Genomic DNA, 24,426 nt, shown 5'->3' with positions numbered 1-24,426 from the left:
ACTTGTTGTCACAGAAGGATCCTAAGTACAAGAAGGGGCCCAAAAAGTTTTGGGATGTAGCACTCGAGACTCCTGATTTAGATATGACCATCCGAGATCTTGCTAGATCCACTTTGATTGATGTGGATGATGAGGAGGAGGATTATGAGTTAACAATCCCCTCTACTAGTACTACTAGTGGTTTGGGTTCCTCTACTGATACAGATGCAGCACTTGCAGCTCATCAGAACCCCTTTGATGTGGATTTTCTTGAAAATCCATTTGATGATTAAATCAAAAACTTTAGTCTCGACTCTTGACTCTTTAATGAGTAACTCATGTTACAAACTTTAAGTTTAATGATCTATATTTTGAATGTTACAAACTTTCACTTTCAGTAATTCAATGTGAATGTGTTGATTTTCTTTATAATCATGAAAATAGATTAATTATCAATGTCATTGGTCAAGTATACTAATCTCTAGATTCATAGATGCATACTATGAAATGATTTAGTTTTAGAATTATGTATATATCTCTTTTTTTTTCTTTTTTTTTGTGTGTGTGTGTGTGTGTGTGTGTGTGTGTGTGTGCACGAATCCTCCATGAATCATAATTGGGAAAAAAAAAATCCCGAACCCACAGATCTGATTCACGTGCCCGAACCAGATTCACGTCATGAATCAGCAACTAAGGAATTTTATTGTTCTTTAACTCGAATAGGATAAAAGTTCTGAAAGGTTCATAAGTGAAATTTTGACAATTACATTATATTCAAGGCATCTTGAGTTCAATTAATCAAGAGAGCTACTAAATGACTGACTGATCTGCACTGAACCATATGTTTTGAAGCAAGCGTCTCCTCTGTTTGAATAAAAAATTTGTGTATACACAACTGAACATGGTTTAGAAGCAAATTTTCTCTTTAATAATGAGTTGAAAGATGGCTTTCTCTTTAATAATGAGTTGAAAGATGGCTCCAAGTAAGAAATGAGGAGCATAGATGGAAGTCTTAGGTAAAATGTTCGGACAAAAAGGATGGTTATTTCATATTCTGGTTGCCACCTTTCATTCTAGCACTCACAGCAGTTCTAGCAGATATTTTTCTTTTTGTTTCTCTAAGGGTATACAAAACATCTACATCTGAAGGCTGTCACTGTTCTGAGAAAGCTTGATAGAAGTTGGAAGGATTCTAGAGCAAGTGAAGCTACATACTCAAAAGGAAAGGAAACAAGTTGGAAAAAAAGCACTCCAGGCACGTTAGGTTCACTAAGTTTCTCTAACTTGCATGTTAGGAAAGAACTGAGAATTATTCTCCTCTTTGTGCTTGAAATATTTGTAGTTACAATATAAAAACGTAAAGAAGTAAATAGTTCTTAATTACTATTAAGGAATGAAGAACCTTGAACATGAAATCTTTTGTAGCTTAAGAAATTCATAGCTCGGCGTTGATTGCAGGGAGCAATGAAGAGTCTTAGCTGCATAAACTGTGTATCTGAAAAGGGTTTAGTTGCACAATTAATTGCTGTAAAGAAATAAAGAAACGAAGGTTCTCTATAGTGTGACTCTTCCTTAGGTCAAAAGTCCATAGTTAACAGGGCAACCAGTTTAAGAAAACTAAACCACAAATGACCTTTCATTATTTCTTTTTGCAAATCTTTTGTCCAGAAACTTTTTCCTGGAAATTTCTAAGTCACGGGATACGTCAAATTTCCTCCATGAAATTTAAATTTCAGTCAATTTTTACCCTTTCCAAACTTCATCCAAATTTTATGATATTTAATACAGTATTGTTATTTAATATTATTTTATTTTATTTTAAAATTATTCAGTTTAATTGTTTGGCATTGTCAAACTATTTTGACTATTTTATGAATATATTACTTCTATTTAAAAATAAATAAATTTATATAAGGTAAACTTAATATCAAATTTTTTTTCAAATTTTTACCCTTGTCTACTTTAATCTGTATTTTATGATCAATGAACTTGAATTTGAAGTTGAACCTTGTGACTTAGAGTGGAGTGATTCACGTGGGATGAGCTTCTATGTAAGGACGTGTGTGAACCATTCTTAATTCCTCATTACTCTCCCTGTCATAACAATAAAAAAAATTCCTGCTTTTCTTTTTACTGTCACCAGCTTCTCTTGAATAGAAAGTTGGCATTGCCATTCTTGCAAAAAAAACTGGAGCTGCAGAAACTGTATCAGACTTGTACTCTTAAGGAGATAATAGCAGACATCTAGTCCATATTGTTTTAAGTTCTGATAAACATGAGAGAATAATTAAGATGGGCGACTGGAACTAAGCAAACCTTCTGTTATTCAATAAACCACGGGCTACAACTGTTAGTCTCTAAACTTCATCATAACTAAAAGTTAGTAAGTCTGGCAACCTTCTTCAAAATGACATGAAAGAACATTCTGGCAACCTTATTCAAAACGAGGTGAAAGAACACAGTGAATGATTCTTGTTTGCAACTATGTGAAAGTCACAGAACTGTTGTGAAGTCTCAACTTAATGAAAATGGATTTTCTCCTTAAGATGAAAATGGTCTTCTCCTTGAGCCATTTAGCATGGAACAACATGATTTGAGCAGCAGCTCCAGTACATGTATTCCTTAGGATCTGATGAGGACCCCAAAGGAGTACATGGGCTCAAGAGGTGAATTTGTGTGGTTCCATGCTGAATGGATCACATGCATAATATGGCTAAAATCTATTCATAGCAAATAGCACAAGAACTGACATAAATTGTCAATATTTATACAGAAGACCAGTGGATCGGATTGTATAGAGATCAACAGAATCTCTATACAATCCGACCCACTCTAGAGCTTACCATTGACATATAGTGTCTCTAGGAGTGCATGTCAGATAAGGGTGAGAACTGGTCGACATGACAATCATGTAGAATGCATCCTTGGCCAAGGTGTAATACTGATGAGTTAGTGCTTGCCAGTTCTAAAGTTTGGGATACAGTCCTAGTCAGGAATCAACCAAGATAGCAGTAGCTATAAAGTATGGCTGACTAAGATATGACTTGTCATAGCTATATGCCATCCCTTGCCGAGGGCCATGCCCACTTCGGTAATAAGTGAGCAAGGGAGGATTGAGTTATGATCCATGGTTGGGTGGATAAACGTCCCGATGACATCTTTTCTCCCTTAATGCAGAAAGAGATTAAAGATGCTCCAGTGACAGTCAGTTGCTAGATGTAAAGTAAGACTCTCTCCATCCTCTGTACTTGGAATTTGATATGTAAAGAAATGTAAATTAGATTTAGATTTAGGTTCTACTTGGAAAATATCTCATAAAATGTTGCAGGAATGATTTATTTAATTACTCAAAGAAAAATACCATGTTAGACTAGTTTTGTTTGTTGTTTAATTTAGTTTCAAATCTTTGGTAAAATATTAAAATTAGCTGTTAGCTTATTATAGAGTGGAACATCAAGATCATTCAAACTGATTTGAGCTGCAATATTTTTGCAAAACTAAAAACTACAAATAAGTTAAGTACTATGGATCCTGTAAGATTGTAATATAATTTACAAGTTTTTCAAATAATCTTGGAAGTGCAGACAAGATTGTTTGTCTGCTTACAATAACTTAACAGCACTTTCAATCATTATGCTAAGCATATTCTAACAATCTTGATCATTTCCAAATTTGTTTACTAATAGCTACACTGTTTGAGTAGGTACAGCCTTGAAGTTCAAAATAGCTACTAGAGTTTAAAGATGGCTTCTAAGCAATGACAATAGTTAAAGAAAACCTGAGGTGTTGGAGGTGGAAGAGCGGCATCTATTGGCGATTGTGCAGCAGCCCTCTTTGCCAGAGTATGCAATGCAACAGCACCATCGTGCTGCTGTTTTGAGATTGCACTTGGTGACAGAAGACCTAGAAGTACTTCCAAACCTGCAGACATTATTAATCAGAAATGACATCAATCATTTGCTGAGAAGTTATCAATTCTTCATCTTCCTATTCAGCTGGAAAAGGAAAGGAAAGGATAACATGAAAGCACCAAACATGAAAGTTTTCACAAATGCCACACATCCAGTATGTCAGAACCCCAACTTGTTTACCATTGTTATCAACAAAAATCATCCTCTGATCATCGGGAGAACAGAGATGAGCAAGGGCCAAGGCAACACGTCTTTGAACATGTTTTTCAGATACACGCATCAGATAGAGCAAGTGCTTCAATACCTATCCATGAGAACAACAAACATCAACAGCAGTTTAATTTCATTCCCATGCCAAAAGAAACTGACAATTATATGTTTCACATATTGTCTCACTTAAAAATATAGACAAGTTATTTAAACCACTGGATAAATAACATCAGAAACACTAAATAATTTATCAAGGTTACATAGAAAACATTCATAGTTACCTGGCAAATTGGAAGCATGAGAGCAGCGATATCAGGGTGTATGAGTAAATGAATAAGGGTAAAACCATATTTATAGAAGATAAGGGCACAGGAATCTTAATGCAATCATCCTCAATACTGGAATTTCATGGTGACAATGGTGACACCTATCTCAATTTATATTTTAGTATTGAAGAGACGAACCCAAACTGCTTAGTTAGTTATGGGACAAGTTCCTCCAGGCGATTAGTTTTTGTTTTTCTTCTCTTTTCTTTTTTAAGGAAATAAAATTTAAGATGTTACATTTAAGACATCTATATAGATTGACTTCTTATTTTTTCAAAAGATCTCTCACTTTCATTAAGGCAAAGCAAGGTGTTGTAGTAAGATTGCAGATGTGAAGTATGCTGTGTAGTCTATTTGCATTGCAAAATGTGAAAGTAAACGTGAGTGATTTTATGGTCTTTTTGCATTATAAAATCTGAGAGTAATAGTTTGTGATTTTGTGAAATCTGACAATATCATTGTAAAATCTGAGAGTAAGTTTATTCTGAATGTTTTTTTAGTACAATCATCAGATTGTGAGAAATGTATTATTGCACATGTGCAAGTTAAAGAAGTCCAAATAAGTGAAGAGTTTTCCAGAAGGTTGGCACCTCAAGGATGCTGGGTGCTCAGTCTGAGAACAAGGCACTTCAATAGCAGTTGGTGCTCTCAAGCAAGGAATTTGGTGATTCCTTAGGGTAGGTGCCCTTAAAGCGTTGTACAAATTTTTAATCGTGAGGCTGGATTAGGACAATAGATCCTAGCAGAATTCTCACTGTGGTTTTCCACATACTTCATGTGTTACTTCTTCTCTGTGCTGTTGTATTCTTTTAAATTCTGTTTATTAAAGTTGCAAGGACCTGAAATTACATCTTGTACTAATTTGCCACTCCACCCACTCTTTCAGTAGAAAAATTGTGTTCTACAAGAAGAAGCTCTCTTCTCAAGCTACTAAGAGAAAAGGGGAACAACTATGTCATTCACCCAAGAAAGGAGAATAAAGCTTATAAAGACTGACTGAGTTCACCACAAGGATTAAAGTGCTTATACTGTTATACATGTGAAAGAGGGGGGAGTGGATAAAATTACTAAGAAAACATATCTTCAAAACTTAAAAGGGCAAAAAAAATTCCTTCACAAAATTTGCAGTAAGATATTTCTATCATTTCCATTCTGAATGCTAAGACACCTTCATGTTGGAGATCGTAAGGGATAATTTGGAACAATCTAAGGATTCAGAGGAACACTAATCATCAGATGACTAAGACCTTCCAAGATAATGAGGAATAATTCACCTTGGCATTAAGGTGTTTGAATTTGCTTGGTTTATTTTCTTTTAAGCGTGACGATAGACTCTAAATTTTAATTGAGAATCAAATGACTCATGAGGCAATTTGCAATGTGGTACTACTGCCATTTTTGTGGAGCTTTGTTCCCCTAACCAAGTTTAACAAATTAGATAATAGAAATCTGGAATAAATAAAATATAACAACTTTTATTAGAGCTCTTGTTATGTATGCAAACTTTAAAAACAAGGAAATCTCAGCATGTCCCATATTTTATACAAAAGGAGTCCCAAAAAGTTGAATATAGGGACATCCCAGTGGTGTCCTGTATTTTTTTGAAAAGTGGGGATGGAACGGAGATAGCACATCTCATCAGACTAGGCATTTGTCAATGAGTGATACATATTAAATACATGATTTATCATTTGACAAACACAGATACCAAAAGGTCATTGTGGAGCCTCAGATAACTGAGTAACTCAAAAAATTATGCCAATAATCACTGGCAACAAACTCAGAAAACATACAAAGCAAGATTGCAACAAGAACTTACTCTTCCATGAAGTTTCTCCTCTAGCCTTTTCAAGGTTTTTGCCACGCAATCCTTTGAAGCCTATAGCATGAATCCACGATATCAAAAAACGCATCAGATTCATAAAACATAATTTGTAGTCAATTATTTCTGCCATCTAACAACACTGATACATGCCTAAACTTCAAAGCAGTGTCGCAAAGGGCCACATTAAGTTATAAGCAAAACTTATATAATTAAATTTTCCTACAAATCACAAATACTGATTTATATACACATTAGTGAATCGGTTTCACCTGAACAATCAATTCTACATCTTGCAACTTTTGTACTCCTCCCTCCTTTACAATATCAGAAACATTGTCCTGAAAACCACATCAACGGTGCCTGAGTAGTCAAGTCATATATGCAAAACGGAAACAAATAAAATTAAAATCTAATAGCAATAGCAAGCAAGCAGAAGTGACCAGTTTTAATAAACCAAAGCTGCATGCAATAATAGATTCTAAATACTGCATGATTCTGAAGAATAGCTCCAAAAAGACCTCATTATCTGCCAGTCCATATAGAGCAAAAGCAGCATTGTGTTGAAGAGATCCATTTTTAGAATCAAGCAGCTCCAGCAAAGGAGTTAATCCACCATCATGAACAATGCCCGCTTGGTTATGTGAATTCTGGTCATCGAAAATACAAATGCAATTAAAATTTAGATATTAAAGGTAAAGCAGAGTAGATATAACATGGAATAGTTTTTTAGAACAGTGTTGCATTTCTTAAAAAGGAATCACATTGCTAGAAAAATTTAACACTTCAGTTTTTCATCTCAAACCATTAACCAATCAAGGAAAAATTGTCAATTGATTTTTTATCTCAAACCTTCAGCCAATCAAGAGAACTGTTGAAATATAAGAAATAAGCACACCCAGAAAACATACAATAAATTCAAACCTGTGCTAATCTACCCAAAGCAAAAGCTGCCATCTCCTTCAGTTGGGGATCAGGCATCTGAAGCATATTTGAAAGAGGTCGAACAGCCCCTCTTTGGACAATGTGCACCTGTTTATGGATAAAGCTAAAATATTTGAATTAAAAAAATTCTTGAGCAAAAAAGGAACACCTGGTATGCTAATTGCAGCCCTAAATTTTAAATTCTTCTGTATTCTTACAATACCTACTTGAAAGTACAGATTTTGGTAAATGTCTCTTTTCACTCAAAAAAGACAAGTAGCAACATAATGTTATTCGAAACTTATAACAAACTTCGTAGATTCCTTCAAGCTCCACACATTTACTGAAGGAGTAAATCCAAGAAATAATCTCATAGGAACTAAAACAAAAATCTTAAACCCTTTGCTGCCAGCGTAGTTTATTATGTTTGAAATGGATATCAGAATTAAACGCATTAGTTCAATAAATAAACAAAAAAGGGGGACTGCTCAAAAAATAAAAACAGAATGTCTGGATACTGTTTTCCAACTATAAAACTGCATGGCACAACCAAATAACACAAACCATCAGATACCTTGCATTCAGGATCCGTTGTAGCAAATTGCCCCAGCAATAAAGCAGCTTCCCTTTGGCTCTCATGACACCTTGAACTGAGAGCACAAATTTTTAATTCACAATTACAATTCACAACCTTACTCAAAATTTTCAAGAAAGGATTTTCACTTCATCTTATATTCACATCAGCATTTCAAATATTAGAAATTTGTTTATAAAATTTATGATATCTAAAACATCGTAGAGCATGCATTAGGATCACTTTTATAAATGGTGTTATATGTGACAAAAGTACATAGTAAGGATGGCAGTTACCTATAACTAGCTCAGAAGAAGAAATATAAGAAACTGGGTGAAGTTAAACTCAAAAAATTAAATACTTGTTGTAAAAAGTAAACACCAATACCATGACACATTAAGATTATATGTAACAGAACGATCGGACACATTTACATTGGTTGAGAGATCATCTTGCCTTGTCAGAACAACCCTTCATTTGCATCGAATGCACTATGATGTGATTCTATTGAATAGTTTGTTTTCTAAACTCAGAAATGCCATGACATAATAGATACCAAAATGAACAAAAAATCAAGGCAGCAAATTTCCACGGCTTACTAATAGAATATATAATATCATGGAGACTGTAACAAATAGTTCTAAGCTAATGATATGAAGGCAAATTCTTTTGTTCAGTTGGAAACTATTTTTTTTTCTAAATCAAAATTGATAATTGGATTGTAAAAGTAGTGAACTCTATGACCTTAAAGGAATATGAGCTCAAGTTAAATGAAATAGAAGTATTTTACATCTTCACCAGGCACTTATGTATAAAGGTACTTTCTCAAGAGAATGGAAAAATTGTACAGGTGAAAGGCAGTAGAAGGATGACAGTTTGATGAATGCTAACGGACAACAATTGCGAACATCATTTTCTGGTAGAAGTAAGGAAAGCACAAAAACCAATTTGTTACATGCATTAATGGAAGGACCATACTCAGAATCGTAGGGTTAATATTCAGCATCTCAAAACTAAATACTAAATACTAAATAGTGCTTAATGTGTCTAATTTAGTAAGCTGTTCAAGGTAGTGATAGTGTTGACCTTGAACCCAACAAGCCATTGGTCAATTTCGAAGTCCTCAGAGTTCACAATGCATTGCTATGGATTAAGCCATTTAACCCCCAAAGACATTATTCAGTAAATCCCTCACGAATACCAAAGCCACAGAGATACTGTAATAATGAAACCCCATAAGTTGATTACAATGACAGTATTTTCTCTCTAGACAAAACAATTGAGGTATACAAGTGTTAAAAGCAAATGTAATTGTTGTTGGATTGTTTTTATATTATCCATTTAAGGCTTCACAGTAGAGGCAACATGGATCACATTGGTACAAGCTGAAAGCCATCAAGCTAAAAGAAACAAAAAAATGGGAAAAAATTAGAAAGACTTGTAATGTGACTAATGCAATATATATTAATTGAAGGGCTTTAAATGTAGATAAGCCCTTGGAATTTTAAATTTTTATTATGATAACTTGTTATTTAAAATATGTAAAGAGTGTGTTGAATTCCATACCGCAGAGACCAGAAGGCTCGTCAATAATGAGTCAGTTCAACTAAATGCATAAACATAAACTCCATTATGCACATAAAAGCATTGGAAATACCTCAAAAGACCAATTACAGGTTGCAAGGCTCCAGCAAGAAGAACCTCCTTCTTTATGTTAATAGATGAGTGCACCAAATTCCCAATCACACCAACCTACAGCAAGATTAAATGGCAAAACAAGAACACAAATTATACAAAAATAAACTCTCAAAGCATCATCCTATATATATTATTGACCAAATTCTTTACATTGCAAGGAGGAATGTAAGAGTAAAGACAAAAACTTAGAAGTCTAGAACCAGAAAAATGTCATATATGGACCAATGAGTGTATTTTTCCCTCTAAATCACTCATAACAAATAAAGATCATGAAACCAGTTCCACTTTTGGTAAAAGGATACAAATGTGAATAGATTCATATATGCCATTTATATAAAAAAAATCTATTCTCAACAATAACTAAAGAACTTGAGTGCTATTACAAAGTCTTGCTAATTACCAATAGATGTGAGGAATTGAATCATATACCTGTGGTTATCATGGCAGTGCTATACACAGAAGATCATAGTGGCAGATATTTCCAAATAATTCAAAAGGAATCCTAATTTACTTCCAACCATGATAATTTGTTGTACCAATTCAGATAATCATACAAATACTTCTAAAGTAAATCATGTTTCAGTAAAACTTTGCAACTTATTTAAACATTAACTTATAAACCCCACTTTATTTATAACCTATTAAATCAATCATAATTAATTGGCAATTGCTCCTTTTGTACATATTTTTCTCATTTTATTTATAATTCTTTCAAATGCAGTAGAACTTTTGGATATTTATTGGTGGTTTTTTTGTTTAATCAACAAAAAAAAAATTGTCCCCATTTAATGAACATTCCTGCACTTTTGTGTTTGCTGACTTTTCTCCCCAAATTTTCCTGTTTTAATTCCAAACTATTGAATCAGATTTATAATTTCAGTTAACTGAATCGTGTAAATGGAATGCTACTTTGGTATTAAACTTGTAGTTAGCTTTCTAAGATATAACTTTGTACAGGAAATAAAATCAAGCAAACCTGGACAGTTTCATAAATGGATACTAAAATCTAAATTCTTATTATTTTGTGCCAAGCTGTTCCCTAATAAAAGGAGGTGTCAGAAAATCAGGAGGATTATTATCAATTATGATATGAAAAAATATATTTGATACACAAACTACATACACAAACAGAAAATATGATCAACTGTTCATGACATTACTTTGTATTTTAAAAGTGGAAGCTACTGACTACTCAAACGATTGTTTGTAAGGATTAAGAAACCATCTACCTTATAAATCCTATGAAGGCATCAAGGATTCTCAGCATATTAAATTATCTACTCATTTAAACTATGCTCAGCATAATTTTAGATATTTCCCATATAGATATTTTGATAAATTTTTCAAGACTCAAAAATTATTTTCACCTTCTTATATAGATGACAAATGATGTCAACAATCAACCAATATACTATACTTAAATTATGATCACATGTATGCTCTCTGAATAACCATGAACAAATGCGCTCTCTGAATAACCATGAACAAATGCACTCAACAGATAAAAACATATGGCATCAACAAACTGTTATCCTATTTGTATACACTCACCATTATCTGATATTTGAGTATTATCTAATCAGACATATGGACTGATAGTTACTACAAAAAAATGTGCTCAGTGTACTCCCACATAATGTGCAATGCAATTACAATAAACAAATGAAATCAACAATTACAAACATACAATATCAACATTCAACTAGAACTTTGCTATCAGATTTCCACAACCCATATTCAAGATTTTGCTTGAGCTTCTAAATTAGATCAGTATCACATTCCCATACACTTGGCATTATTTCAGGACTTGTGCATAAGTATTACCCAATCAAATACAATGCCAGTCAGTCAGTATTAATAAATGAGCTCAGTGCATTCCCAGATAACGTGTAATATAGCTGAAGTACAAGGTCATGTGAACTGCAATAGAAACGAGACAACTGCAATATGTGAAAATAAAATGCATACCGCTTCATAGTGGATGCCAACATCTTCAGAGCGCAGCATTAGAATAAGAGTTGGAAGTGCATTGCATTCTACAATCTGATGCAGAAAACATTGTTCCAATTTGAGAAAGATAATAATTGAAATGCAATACTTCCCAACGATTAAACTTAGCAAAAACAGACTATAAACTGAAGCATATTAAAAGATATTTGAGATTGCCACAAGCATAATCTCTGACCTGGTTCTTGTTGGGTTCATTTTTAAATGCCAAAGTTCGCAAAGCACCAGCTGCTGCTCGCTGCACCTTGGTGTCAGTCGACTCAAGCAAATCAACAAGAGGAGGAATTCCTTCTTCTGTTCTGTAAACACATTTAAATTTATTTCTTTCAGATGTCTACTTAGAAATCCTTACTGCATTTGTGTCTTCAAATCAACAATAAACTACTCCAATCATACAAACCTAACAAGAGTTTTGATAGCACCATTTTCATGGGCCAGATTTGTGATAGCATCAGCAGCTCTTCGAAGGACGCCATTCAAAATACGACTATTGGAGCCATTTCCATGCCTTTTTAGTAAAGAAACAAGACCAGAAAGGGCACCTGCATCTGCAATGAGTCGTTGATGCTCTGGCTGCTCATAATTAAACCAATGTGAGATTTTTAGCACAGTTTAAGAGAAAACCAAAAGAAAAGCCCATCAAATTATCTAAGCCATAAATTCTGATATACCCACTTCTAGAATAATTGTGTGCTTACAAGCACAGTCTCTTTGTAATGCACTATTAAACTCCGAGGAATGTAGGGCAAATCACAACGCAACAGTAAGTGTAACATCATCCAGAAGGAATATGAAATGCAGCTTCTAGTATTCAACAAATTCTCAACTATAGAATCTTTTACAATCATTAGAAATTCCAATGCATAGGCATCAAAAAGTGTTTTCATAAATAAACAATGAATGTTTGTTAAAGAAAAATTCTCCAGAATAACACTGAAAACTATATTATAAACATGGTTAAAAGTTCCTCATCAAATAATAAATGAAATAAAAATGCAAAGTCTTCTTTATTTTACCTACTAAATGCAGAAGGCAAGAAAAGATGACCCAAAAAATTTAGCATTTTGTATCCTTTCAACATTTTCTACACAATCATGACATTAACTAGATTATATCACAATCATGACATTAACTAGATTATATGTCAATCAAAGACCTTACCTTCACTGCAAGAAGCCCCAGTGCAAATGCAGCCTCCTTTTCGACTTCATGTTCATAGGCAATAGGCCCCTCCCCTTCACCAACTGGAGGTGCTTGAAGGTGTTGAACTAAAGCTGGGATAGCCCCTTCTCCTACTATAAGGTCCACATGTTCTTCTGCAAAAGAGAAACCATGGAACTAAGTTTAAAGAATGCATAGGTTGCTAAATCATAGAAGTAAAACTTGTTCCTGAGCATTATTGGGTTAGAATGCGAGCAAAGAATAAGATGGTGGCATCTAGAATCACTCTCTACTACAGCAAAAAGAAAATGGGATTTGTAATATCAAAATACTATTACCTATGCTCTCTACTGTAAAAGTAATCATCAGATGTACTGGTACAACTAGAGGCAACCTAGATGATCAAGAAGTTTTAACCACAGTAGGCATAAATCATTCTTCTTATGTGGTTTCGGGATTCTTCCCTTCAGGACCTTATGCTGGTTCGGTGGCAGGAAGGAAGCCTACTTATGGCACTGCAATGTACTCCTTTGTCAAGCAAATTCAATTCATTAGATATTAGATGAAAAGTTGGAACGGGTTGTGTTTTGGCAACATAATATCAGCAAAGACTCGGGCACGATCTCAATCGGATGCCATTACATTTCAACTCAAAGGCCTTTCAAAGGAGCTGTGTCAAAGGGAGTCAGTTGCAGTAAAAGAGTTGAAGGAATGGGAGCTTCAAAAGAAATTTATTGAAAGTAAAAGGCACAGGTTGATTGGCTTCCAAAGGTGACAGGAACCCAAAGTTCCTTCACAACTCAGTGAATGATAGGAGACTTGGTAATAATATACCTAATCCGAATTCCTCTAAGAGAATCCCTTGTCATGCTTTAGTAAGTTTGCTCAAGAGGCCGCTAGATTCTTTGGGGCCTTAGTTTGCCGAGAATTCCCTTCCTGCCAATATGGAAGACAGTTTAGCTCTTGATTGTATTCCTTCTCTTGTGTCTACTGAAATGATTGAGAATCTCAACAGACCTATATCTATAGATGAAGCTTGAGTAATGGTGTTCGTAATGAAGAAGAGTAAAGCTCCTGGTCCTATGGTTTTCCTGTAGAATTTTATCAACAATTTTGGCAGATATCTTATCGAAACAAGCAGGTACTAAGGGCTAATTTGTACTGTTCTTTTAGATTCAACAAATGTTTACCTCTTTTCCTCAGAAAAACTATTTTATGAATGTCATATCAAATGTTATCTATATTACAAAATTTTGAAATGGTATTTATCCATATTTAATATAATATTTCTATCATGTTTTGATTATTGCAATGTTATTTCTATAATTTAACATTTTTTTAAATAAATTTAATATAGTACACCTTTGTATTAATTTTTAGGATACAAATATGTATATATTTATGATTTTATATATTTTTGGTATGGATTTCCCAAAAAATGCCCATATCTAATTCCAATTCAGCAACTTAATCTGTTAATATTGTATGTATTGCTGATTTTATTTTATTATTTTCATACTTACCAGGACATGCTTCCTCAAGACTGAGTATGTATCCCACCTCCAAGACATCTCAGAAGGCTGTTGGGTTGCTCAGCTGTGTAGGCTCTAATGGTCTCCCAACAACTCCAAGTCTCTCCCAAACATTTTTCACATCCCACAAAACAAGCTAAATGAAAACTTCTGTTTAGGGCAAAGAGTCAAAAACTAAGCAAAAAATGCATCCAAATTGTTGGAGATTGTAGCTGCGATAGAGATCTTAATCTCTAGGTGTTAATACTGTTATGGTCAACTTCAGCTGAAAAGGACATTTATGATAAATTGTAATATTAAATTTTAAAACATGTCTCATACAACATGCATGGAGGCATGGAAATACGAAGAGTCATGTTTTGGGAAATTGAAGAGACCTTTGGTTGTAATGTGAAGAGTCTCTCTATATGTTATATATATTGTATCAAGCTTAAGACATTGTACACACGAATTTTTATTATCAATAAAGTGATCTTTTGTCGTGTAGCTGGGTTTTTCCCTTCATTTTAGAAGGGTTTTTCCTAGGGTATTTCTGTGTGTCTCTTGTATCAATCTTGGTTATTCCTTACTGCTGTTTATCTAAATTCTGGGCAAATATCCAACACAAATCATATTCTGTCACAATCATGTCTATAACATAAAACCTTTATGTTTAACTGATATTCCCATTCATAGAATAAATATTCCCGAACATATTTAGCAATTTTCTTGTATGCTGAATAAATATTCACATTTATATTAAGGCGACATTCCTGACTGCTGAATAAAACACTAATGTTTAATATTCTTATCTTCTTTATAAAACTAAGCAATGACCTCCAAACTTTGAGATTAAATTATTTAAGTGAAACTAGCGCCCTTATTTTCTGCTTTCTATGAAACTTAATATGTAAATATATCAATATTCTTTGCTATGTTTTATCTTTAAGAGCAGGGTTTTGATGATAAAAACTCAGTAAAAATATATATAGGAAGTGGAAAAAAACAGAGCAATGTTAAAAATTGTCAACAAAAGAAAATCTTCAAATGCATATAAATAGGATTTTATTTTATAGAATTTTGCAAGTTCCTTTTATTATATATACTCAACAAACAATTACATACAAAGTTGGCATGATATACACACATGTGATTACGAAAACAACTTTATATATGTTCAACTTAGAGATCAGATTGCGTGAATTATTCAGTTTAATTTTGAATCAAGTTTAAAATATCTAGCGATTTGAGTAATTGTAAGAACTTATAACAGACAAGCCTAAAATGATTATAATGATCACTGTAGGGTTCTTTGCTTTCACAAATATAAATAAGCCAAAACTTTTTTACCTTGCTTTTTTAAATCATATCGCAACAAATCAGGCAATCTTTATTACAGTCTTCTTCTGTTTCATATTGCAGCAATTTAAATATTTGAAATTTATAGAAAAGAAATCAATGTTAAGAAAGAAATTGTATCAATCAAGCCTAAGTCACAAGGTTCAAGTTCGAGTTTGAGTTCGAGTTCAACAACTATGAAGTTCGGATAAATTTTGGCAAGGTCCGAACAAAATTGAAAATTAAAAAAATAATTAAACTAAGTTACTGGTTCAAGTTTGGGTTTGGAACACTGATTCGCTGGTACAGCAAAATCTTGGAATGGGGTGTGGGTAGGTTTGGGTTAATTAGAACAAAAAGCAGGTTTTGTGTGTGTTTGTGTGTTGAAATGGGGTGTGGGTAGGTTTGGGTCCATTAGTGCAAAAACAAGGTGTGTGTGTGTGTGTGTGTGTGTGTGTGTGTGTTGAAATGGGGTGTGGGTAGGTTTGGGTTCGTTAGTACAAAAACTTTGTGTGTGTGTGTGCGTATCTGAAAAATTGAATTCAGATTAGAATGCTACATAATATCATAAAAACAACAAAAACACTATAAACTTGGTGTGTGTGTGTGTATAAAATTGAATTCAGATTAGAATGCTGCATAGTATAAACTTGTAATCTTAGCATCATATCTATTATCAACATCAAACTATTAAAATAATATCAAGTTCAATTATCATTCTTTAGACTTTCAACAATTATAACTTTATGCTAAGTATCAATCATCTCATGGATTATCTAAATCTTTATCTTCTTCTTCTTCCTAGTCAAAGGCAATAGTTGGTTCAAAAACATTGTCAATGTTATTGGGATCAACTGGACTAATAACATTACTGCCTTCCAAGTTGTCCAATGCTTATTACTTTTTCTTTGTACTAAGAACTTGTCTGTTTGTAATTAACATCCTAATTGAAAAATAATATATAAGTAGCTTGCAACTCCCTTCACCTATTGAAGATGTTCTTTAATGTTTCAAATATGATTTATCACTATACAAAGCTTCCAATTCTTCAAACAGGGGTCATTATCAGCAATTGGATATAAAAATTTCACTGGAAGAAATCTTGAGGGCTAGTTTAATTTCATGCAATAAATATTTGAACTTCAAGAAATTTTGTTTTGTAATGTTAAAAATCTTTATTCAAATTCTGTGATAATTGTTTTCCGCACTAAATTATAGAATGTCCCCAATGGGACTGTACCTTGTTCGCACTCAAGCTACTTGGGCCTGCCTTGGTTTGACCTAGAGGAACCAACCTGCTTGGGTTTGAACCCAAGTGAAACCCAAAAGGGAACCAAGACCAGGACCAAGAACCAGTTTGAAATTCGCTTGGTTCAATGGGTCAAGGGAAGAACAAGGTAACTAAGAAAATAAATAATAAATTAATAATAATAAATAAACATACCAATTATTAATATTTTACCACTAAAAAATAAATAAAATATACATAAAATACTAAAGTTTTTCTAATAAAAAAATTATACTTTTTATTTAAATTTTTCTATAAATGAACAATTATTTTACTTATTATTTCATTTAAAATAATAATAAATAATAAATTAATAAATATAGTAAATAAATAGACCTAATAGATTTAAGAAAAACTTGGATATATTAAATATACTTATTATTATTTATCTTTTTTGATAAACATACATATGATATGTACTAACAAAACGTAAAAATGAAATGGAAGATTCCTCTACCAGGAATTTGCTAATGGCCGCTCTCGATGGGAGGTTGCCAAGAGTTGGTGTTGGCCACTACCGCTGGTAATGACCAGTAGAGACGATGAACAAGGATGTGAGATGCACAGACAACCAACATAAACAATGATCACAAATGTGAGGTGCAAACGTCAAATGCCTTTCAAAATTGATGCATTTTCAGCAAAAAAAGGTTTGTTTTGCCAACGTTCCCAAAAAAAAAAACACCAAACTGCCGTCGCACTAACTTTATACCAAATTTTAGCAAATATTTCTCATTTTTACAGGTTTGCTGAATTTCAAGCTTGAAGCCGAAAATTTAGCAAACTCCGCAACTTAGAATCAAGCTATACAATACATTCAATTTAGAGAAGAAAATTTTGTTTGTAATTGATTGTGTCCCATTGTAATTCCTGACTGTGCAACACTTTCAAACCAACTTAATCAATTGCATTGCTCATCAATTTTGTCAATTAACTATCACTTTTCCCCTCAATATCGCTTTTAGAGTTTTTGCTAGTTTTCTACATTTTTTGCCGATTAACTATCACTTTTAGCCAATTAATTGTCTAATAGTTGACAAAAAAGTGTTAAAATTTGTTGACCAAAAAGTCACAATTTTTGGGGGAATAAATTGTTTCACATATTGACACCTAATTAATACTCATTTTTTGCTTCTATGCTATTCATATGTATAAATAGTCAATAATTAACTTTTAGAACTACTTTATAATGTTAATTATAAACTATAGGGGTTCATTGCTTCCCTGATAAAAGGCCATCTGTAATTGCGCATAATACTTATAATCTATGCTCCACGGAGTCTCTAGGAAGGTGATGTTTTAGGGGACGGGGGCATGTTTCTAGTACAGGTACAAGTCGAAGCCAAATTTTAGGGGATGAGACCTCAAAGGATGGTGATTATGAACATAGGGGATTATCTTATATAGAGAGACAAAATTCAAACATGCATATCATAACATTGATAAAATATTCACCTTGGGTATTCATATCATATTAGTAAGACAACTCGGGTCCGCTTACTAGGGGTCCGTGCGAACAAAAAAAAAATTATAAAAATGGTTTTTTGGGGGGTGTTTTACCTTTGGCTCACTTGCTGGCAAAAAGGGAACGACCAGTTGTCCCCACATCCTCTTTTCATTTCCAAATCAAGTACAGCTATAAACTACAAGGGACGCATCCCCGTGGAACACTGTTTATAATTTTAAAATTAGTGTACACCCTTCATTATATATTTGATCTCATCATAATCCATGGGAGGAGGGGTGCAAAGAGCTTGGGTCATAATGATATGATATGATATGATATGATATGATAGATTTTAATGACGTCCACGAGACTAAAGTAGTCTATGGGACCCATGTAGTCACCCTCCCGAGTCAGGAGCGAAACTAGTCAATTGCAAAGATTTGGTTAACTTGGCTCTCCTTCTCTAAAGCTTGATAATCAAATCTGTTGTTCTCTTCACTTGATCTTCCTCAAATAAATAGTTGAAGTCCTTGTTCTGCAACATTTTTGTATAACTAAATCTGATGTCATTGTAAGCCAAGCACTCCTTGACAAAGTGTTGCTCTGTCTCAACTGTTCCCATATTACAGAATAAACATGTTTTGTCTACCCACTCTTCCTTTGGAACTTGCCATCTACTAGTTTCACATCGCAGCTGATGTGAACTAGTTCTAAGTTGTGCCATCAACATTTTTGCTTTCCAGTTAATAGGTGCTCTTATATAGGCCTTTTCATCATGACTAGAAGTGGGATTAAATTCTTTAATGTAATAAGTTTTTTTCCACCCTATGTGTCTTGTGCACAGAATATTGCGGAATTTTTCATTGACAAACCGTGATTTAGAAGAAATTCATTAGTTGCTTTGACACTCTCATATTCCACCACAACTTAGTAGTTGAGGCCTTTTCAAATTTTGTTGATGGTAGTCATTGCTCCTCATACTCCTTTGTTTAGGGTTTTCCAAAGATCAAAGAAAAACTAAAGGGACAAATTTAGAATTTTTTTCCCATGCCAATTTTGTATTAACTTCACTTTCATCCTAGAATCAACCCTACTTTTGAGTTCTTTCTGATTTCATTGGTTTTTGCAATGTTTTTTCCTATGTTCCACAAGGACATGTCCCCTATGAAATTCCACCTACACCTGTCTCAAGGATGGTACAGGGACAAGGGGAGAATATCATCCCTAAAGGTGTCTCATTTTTGCTAAACAAGTACCATCCCTAAAACATCACTTTTAAAGTAACAAGGCACAAGGATACCCCTAGAAGTCCTCAGGATGGCTAGGGGATGGCTAGAAGTCCCCTACCCATCTCTGGAACTTTTTACTAGGTTCAAGCCATTTTTGGTCTACCAATGTTTAAAAAAAAGCCATTTTGCAATTTGAAAAAAAAGGTTGGCTGTCCCACAACGATACCCAAACCACATTTAACAATACCAAAACCTAATCTAAGCATAAAATAACCTAAGTTACCATATTCACTCCTAGAAGATGGAATTCAAGATTCAGTTCATTGCAAAGTAGAATTTATTATACTAAATCGATGTTGTATTAAATAGAAGAGATGAAAGCTCCTTGTATAGATTTACAATGATGATGTTTCTATTATGAAACAATCATAAAATAAAGACGAAAATAGAAACTACCTAGTAAACTAAAGACTAACTAAGATGACCATTAAATAAACAATACAATACCTTAATACCCTCTCTTAATCGTCATCATCTAACTTCCTTGCAGAAGATAATGTTAATGTTTTGAACTAGATTAGCATAAAACATAATAATCATAAGCCATTGACAATTGTGCAAAGGGAGTCCAGAGGAAAACGCAACACAAAGTAGTCCAAACCTGATATGAGGAGGGAATATCAAGCAACTCCTGTAATGGTAGGGAGAAGAATAACCAATGACATATAGATATAAACATATATATGAATAAAACAACTCAAATTCGAGCACTATAACATCATGAAGTCATGCGGAAACAATAATGGCAAGGAGTCTGTTCACATTCAGGTCTCTTCTAGCAAAGACTAAAAGAAGGCATTCACAATCAGCATCAAGTACAAAAGCAACTCTCGAAGAAGCATAACAAAGAAACAAGAATGAGATGAGCATTCATACAAATAAACGGTCCAAAGAATGAAGAACACAATCCATCATTGGAAATATATACTAAGAAAAACTTAGTTGATCACACAAGTATATACAGAACATAAAATTAAGTCATGAATTCTCTGACATGGCTACTCCCAGAGGATGGAACAAGGACTTTCACCTCAAACTTCCTCGCAGAGAAGAATGCATTTACAAGGGTTTGCACCTCAAACTTCTTTTGCAAAGAAGAATGCATTGACAAAGGATTGCACCTTGAACTTCTCCCTCGCTGAAAAGAACTTATTAACAAGGGATGGCACCTCAAACTTCTCCCTCAAAGAGAAGAACTTGTTAACAAGAAGTTACACCTCGGACTTCTCCCTCACATAGAAGAACTCATTAAGAAGAGATTGCACCTCGAACTTTTCCCTCACAAAGAACTCATTACCAAGGGATCGCACTTCTAACTTTTGCCTCATGGAGAAGAACTTATTAACATATATTCATGATGTCATAGCTCTCTTAGAGACAGATATCAACCTTTTGACCTCCTTATCCAAGTCAATCTCCCTCTGAATCTGATTTCAACCTTTTGACTTCCTCATCCAAGGTTGTTCGAGATGGATAGTCAAACTCCCTCTGAATGGAGACTACCTCTCAGCAAGGGCAACATTCTCACTACTTTGATTGCCATAACAAAATGAAGTTGATTCCAATGTTGACCAAGCAAAAAGATTTAGCAATCACACTACTACACGAGCTTGTTGATCCTCTGGTTAAAGGATTTGGCACTCTCCCTTTGTTGCTCAAGCTCTTCTTAATTGTCATATCTTCTTTTTAGAAGTAGCTGATCACAATGATAAGGATTTCATTGTTTAATATCTTTGTCTTTCTCAAATTCCTCAATAAATCAAACTCTTCATCCAAGGCTAAAACAACATAGCAAAATATACCACCACTTATATTAATGTTTTAGTCCAAATGATATTACAAAATGCCAAAATACACCTCCATATTAATGTTTCAGCTCAAAACCAAAAATGTCAACATTAATAATCAGCCATCACTAATCAAATATCATCAAAAACTCTCAAACAAATCATCATCATTCTATTGTTACAAATTAGAAGCAAAATATGACATATGCATGTTAAATTTTGAACCAAAATATATTCTGAAGCAATAAACTTAAATTCAAAACGTCAAAGAACTAAGGACACAAAACTTACCTTGGGAAAACCCTCCACTTGAGGGTGAAAAACCTAGCCCGCAAAAATATAGATCCTTTATCGTAAGCTCAAAATAATTACGATGATCTTCATGCTTAGGATTACTCATCATTATTAGTCAATCAATAAGCCCTTTTACTATTTGATCAATATCAATACAATAATTATCTCACAAATACCTAAATCAATAAGAATATCTTTCCACATTCAATAATCATATACGATCATACACAAGGCAATTTTGTGGTATGAAATACACTTTCTAAATCAATGTAATCCTATAGCAAAGATGATGCATTTTTACAAAAGAAAAATGAATTATTCATGCTTTGAAAAACTACAAAATGTACACTCAGAAATTGTGTAAATTCTTAGAAAGAATAGTCACATTTTCCTTTGGCATAATACTCCTACTAAAATGAATCCGCCAGAGATCATATATGGAAGATGAGACATCAACTCTCAGCTCAATAAGGAAACACAAATCCAAGATGTTCTCAATATTGTAGCATGAATAATGTTTGTCGTAACCTCTCATCCATCATTCATCCACACTATATTCAAACTGAAATGACTCAACCGTGGAATATATATTGAGCACTTGTTACAAGACTATGGGTTGTCAATAGATATGTTAGAGACACAATCATCACTATTCACAAAATGTAATGACTTTTCCTTAGTTAAAGTCACCTGCCCTAATCTCAATGATCAATCACCATTTTGAGAGAATTTACCTAATTGGAGCAGAATTTTGAGTGAATTCGAATTGAATCCTCTTAGTTAGTCTTTAGTTTATCAGTTAGTTTATATTTTTGTCTTTAGTTCACGATTGTTGCATAATAGAAGCATTGTCTTTTATAATCTATCTAAAGAGCTTTCAGCTCCTCTGTTTAATACAACAACATTGATTTACCATAACATGGTATCAGAGCAGATTGATGGGATTTCATAAAATTTGACAATTTTTGTAAAGAAAATTTGAGCCTCTTCTGATTTAGATTATTTTCCAATTCAAGCAAAGGCCCCAGTGCTTCCAGCAGTGACTATTTAGATGTAGAAGGATATTCCCTACGAAAAGCATCCATCAGCAGATTAGGAACTTCAGATCGTAGTGAATGAGATTAAAATTTGTAGAAACAGGATTAAAGAGGGTGAAATACACGCATTGTTTACATTAAGTGAACAGTGTAACTGACTACCTAGCTGAAAATGGACTGATCAAAAGCCTATTCTCGTTAAAGACAAGAGAAGACTATTATAAGTGGACCAAAAGATCCATGGTAGAGAAACATCTAACTCTATAACCACTTTTCCTCCAAACTTTTTCCCCACATCATCTAGCTAGTAGTATTTATTAATTTTAGTGGTTAGGGTATCGGAAAATGAGTTTACATCAGCTGAAGCGCAGGAATTTCCTGCAGGTGGAGAAGTTCGTCTGCAGCTGAGCGGACTTATGGAAACAGTTGTCACGATGACTGAAACAGGTCATGGCATATTTTCAGCTCTCCCTGTATAATGATTGTATAGTTCAGACTGCTTTTAACATTTCCATTATTGCGTAAAAAGGCAGCTGTAGAAGTACTCTTTATTTTCTGGAAGGCGCAGACCTCAATAGTACCCTATTAATTATTTAAAAAATCCAATTGAAAATCTATAAAGAAGTCCAATTCAAAAGATATATTAAAAAGGACAATGCGCTGCAAAATTCCAAAACGTAACACTTCAACGAAGTTACGTCTTTTAAAACATAAGATTTCCATCAACTGAACCACAAAATGCACAGCAGAGATCTCCAGAAGCCCAAAAGAAAGAACACGCAACGTTAAAGACTAACCGTGTTTGGCGAATTCTGCAATAGAATGAGCAGCGCGTCTGGCAGTGAAGCGATCGGCCTCCCGCCATGAAAAGCTGGAATTGAGCCTTCCGACCTGAATATTCACATCCTGCGGCAGCAGACTGGTGGGGCACTCCTCCTCATTCTCCTTCTCCTTGTCCTTCTCCTGTCCCGCAGATGTCTCTGCCAGTTTTCGCTTGTGGCCCTTCCTTTCGCCTCCCACGACAATCTTCGGATCCCCGCGTTCCATTACTGCATCAAAAGCGCTATCCGGAAGAAGCTTCCCAGGGTTTGGTAGGCTCGCTCCCAGGGTATGGGAGAAGAGCGTTGTGAACAAGAGACCTGTGAATGAAAAAATTCTTCCGCTGATCTTCAAGGAGGGAAAATGAAAGAAATTCCGCCAAGATGGTCTTATAGTACCCGGCCTCCTCGATCAAATTGGGGATGTATTTACCGCCGAATGAAAAAATGCGCGGTTTTGCTGAAACCACCCGCACAGTGATACTTGTCAGAGAAGTATCACTGGCTTGCACTTTGTACGAGCATCGAGGGCTGAGAGCGTGGATGTCAAGCACTGGATTTGGACCATTGATTTATAGGCAGTTTGGGAGGAAGATAACAGGCTCACCCGCCAGTGGGTGGGCTCCACCTTAATTTGAATGTATTAGTTTTTGGGGTATGCGGATGTGCGGCAGAGAATGGATACCCATCTTGCTGGAGAGAGAATCCACCGTTGGATGCGCACTGGACAAAGATTTTCAAATTAAATCTCTCTGTGGGTCCCCTGTTATGTTGTACCGGTCTAAATAGGGAAAATCTCAACTTATTGGTTGTGCTACGTGGCAGTGTGCCTTGCCTTTTTAGATTTTGAAGGTTAGTGGAGCTTTCCAATGGGCCTTGTCATGGTATGGAGTGGATTTTTCACTAACTAGCCATTGTATTTTAGTGTCTACATGGATTAGAAGGCGTTTCAAAGGTTTATTGGGAACATTTTGTATTACTATATGGGTCAATTTGAAGATCTTT

At 34.3% G+C, this 24,426-nt stretch overlaps 1 protein-coding gene across 1 annotated transcript in view; it reads right to left on the bottom strand.

The window, feature by feature from the left end:
* ARIA (ARM repeat protein interacting with ABF2) overlaps positions 1-23,782 on the bottom strand; it is a 32,332-nt gene extending 8,550 nt beyond the window's left edge. The window contains exons 1-13 of the mRNA XM_089826451.1: positions 23,401-23,782; positions 12,613-12,767; positions 11,852-12,024; positions 11,630-11,750; positions 11,413-11,487; positions 9,404-9,498; positions 7,747-7,822; positions 7,173-7,280; positions 6,770-6,898; positions 6,521-6,589; positions 6,246-6,305; positions 4,071-4,194; positions 3,758-3,900 (exon numbers count right to left, since the gene is read on the bottom strand). Of these exons, the coding sequence (XP_089682577.1) occupies positions 3,758-3,900; positions 4,071-4,194; positions 6,246-6,305; positions 6,521-6,589; positions 6,770-6,898; positions 7,173-7,280; positions 7,747-7,822; positions 9,404-9,498; positions 11,413-11,487; positions 11,630-11,750; positions 11,852-12,024; positions 12,613-12,767; positions 23,401-23,650 (1,578 nt within the window). The 5' untranslated portion in view covers positions 23,651-23,782. The remainder of the gene's footprint in view (positions 1-3,757; positions 3,901-4,070; positions 4,195-6,245; positions 6,306-6,520; positions 6,590-6,769; positions 6,899-7,172; positions 7,281-7,746; positions 7,823-9,403; positions 9,499-11,412; positions 11,488-11,629; positions 11,751-11,851; positions 12,025-12,612; positions 12,768-23,400) is intronic.
* Positions 23,783-24,426: the final 644 nt, after the last annotated feature.

The sequence above is a fragment of the Cupressus sempervirens genome, chromosome 4, assembly GCF_028749045.1.
Source record: "Cupressus sempervirens isolate cs-2001-9-10 chromosome 4, ASM2874904v1, whole genome shotgun sequence".
NCBI classification, from domain to species: domain Eukaryota; kingdom Viridiplantae; phylum Streptophyta; class Pinopsida; order Cupressales; family Cupressaceae; genus Cupressus; species Cupressus sempervirens.
This window is presented reverse-complemented; position numbering and strand designations above follow the sequence as displayed.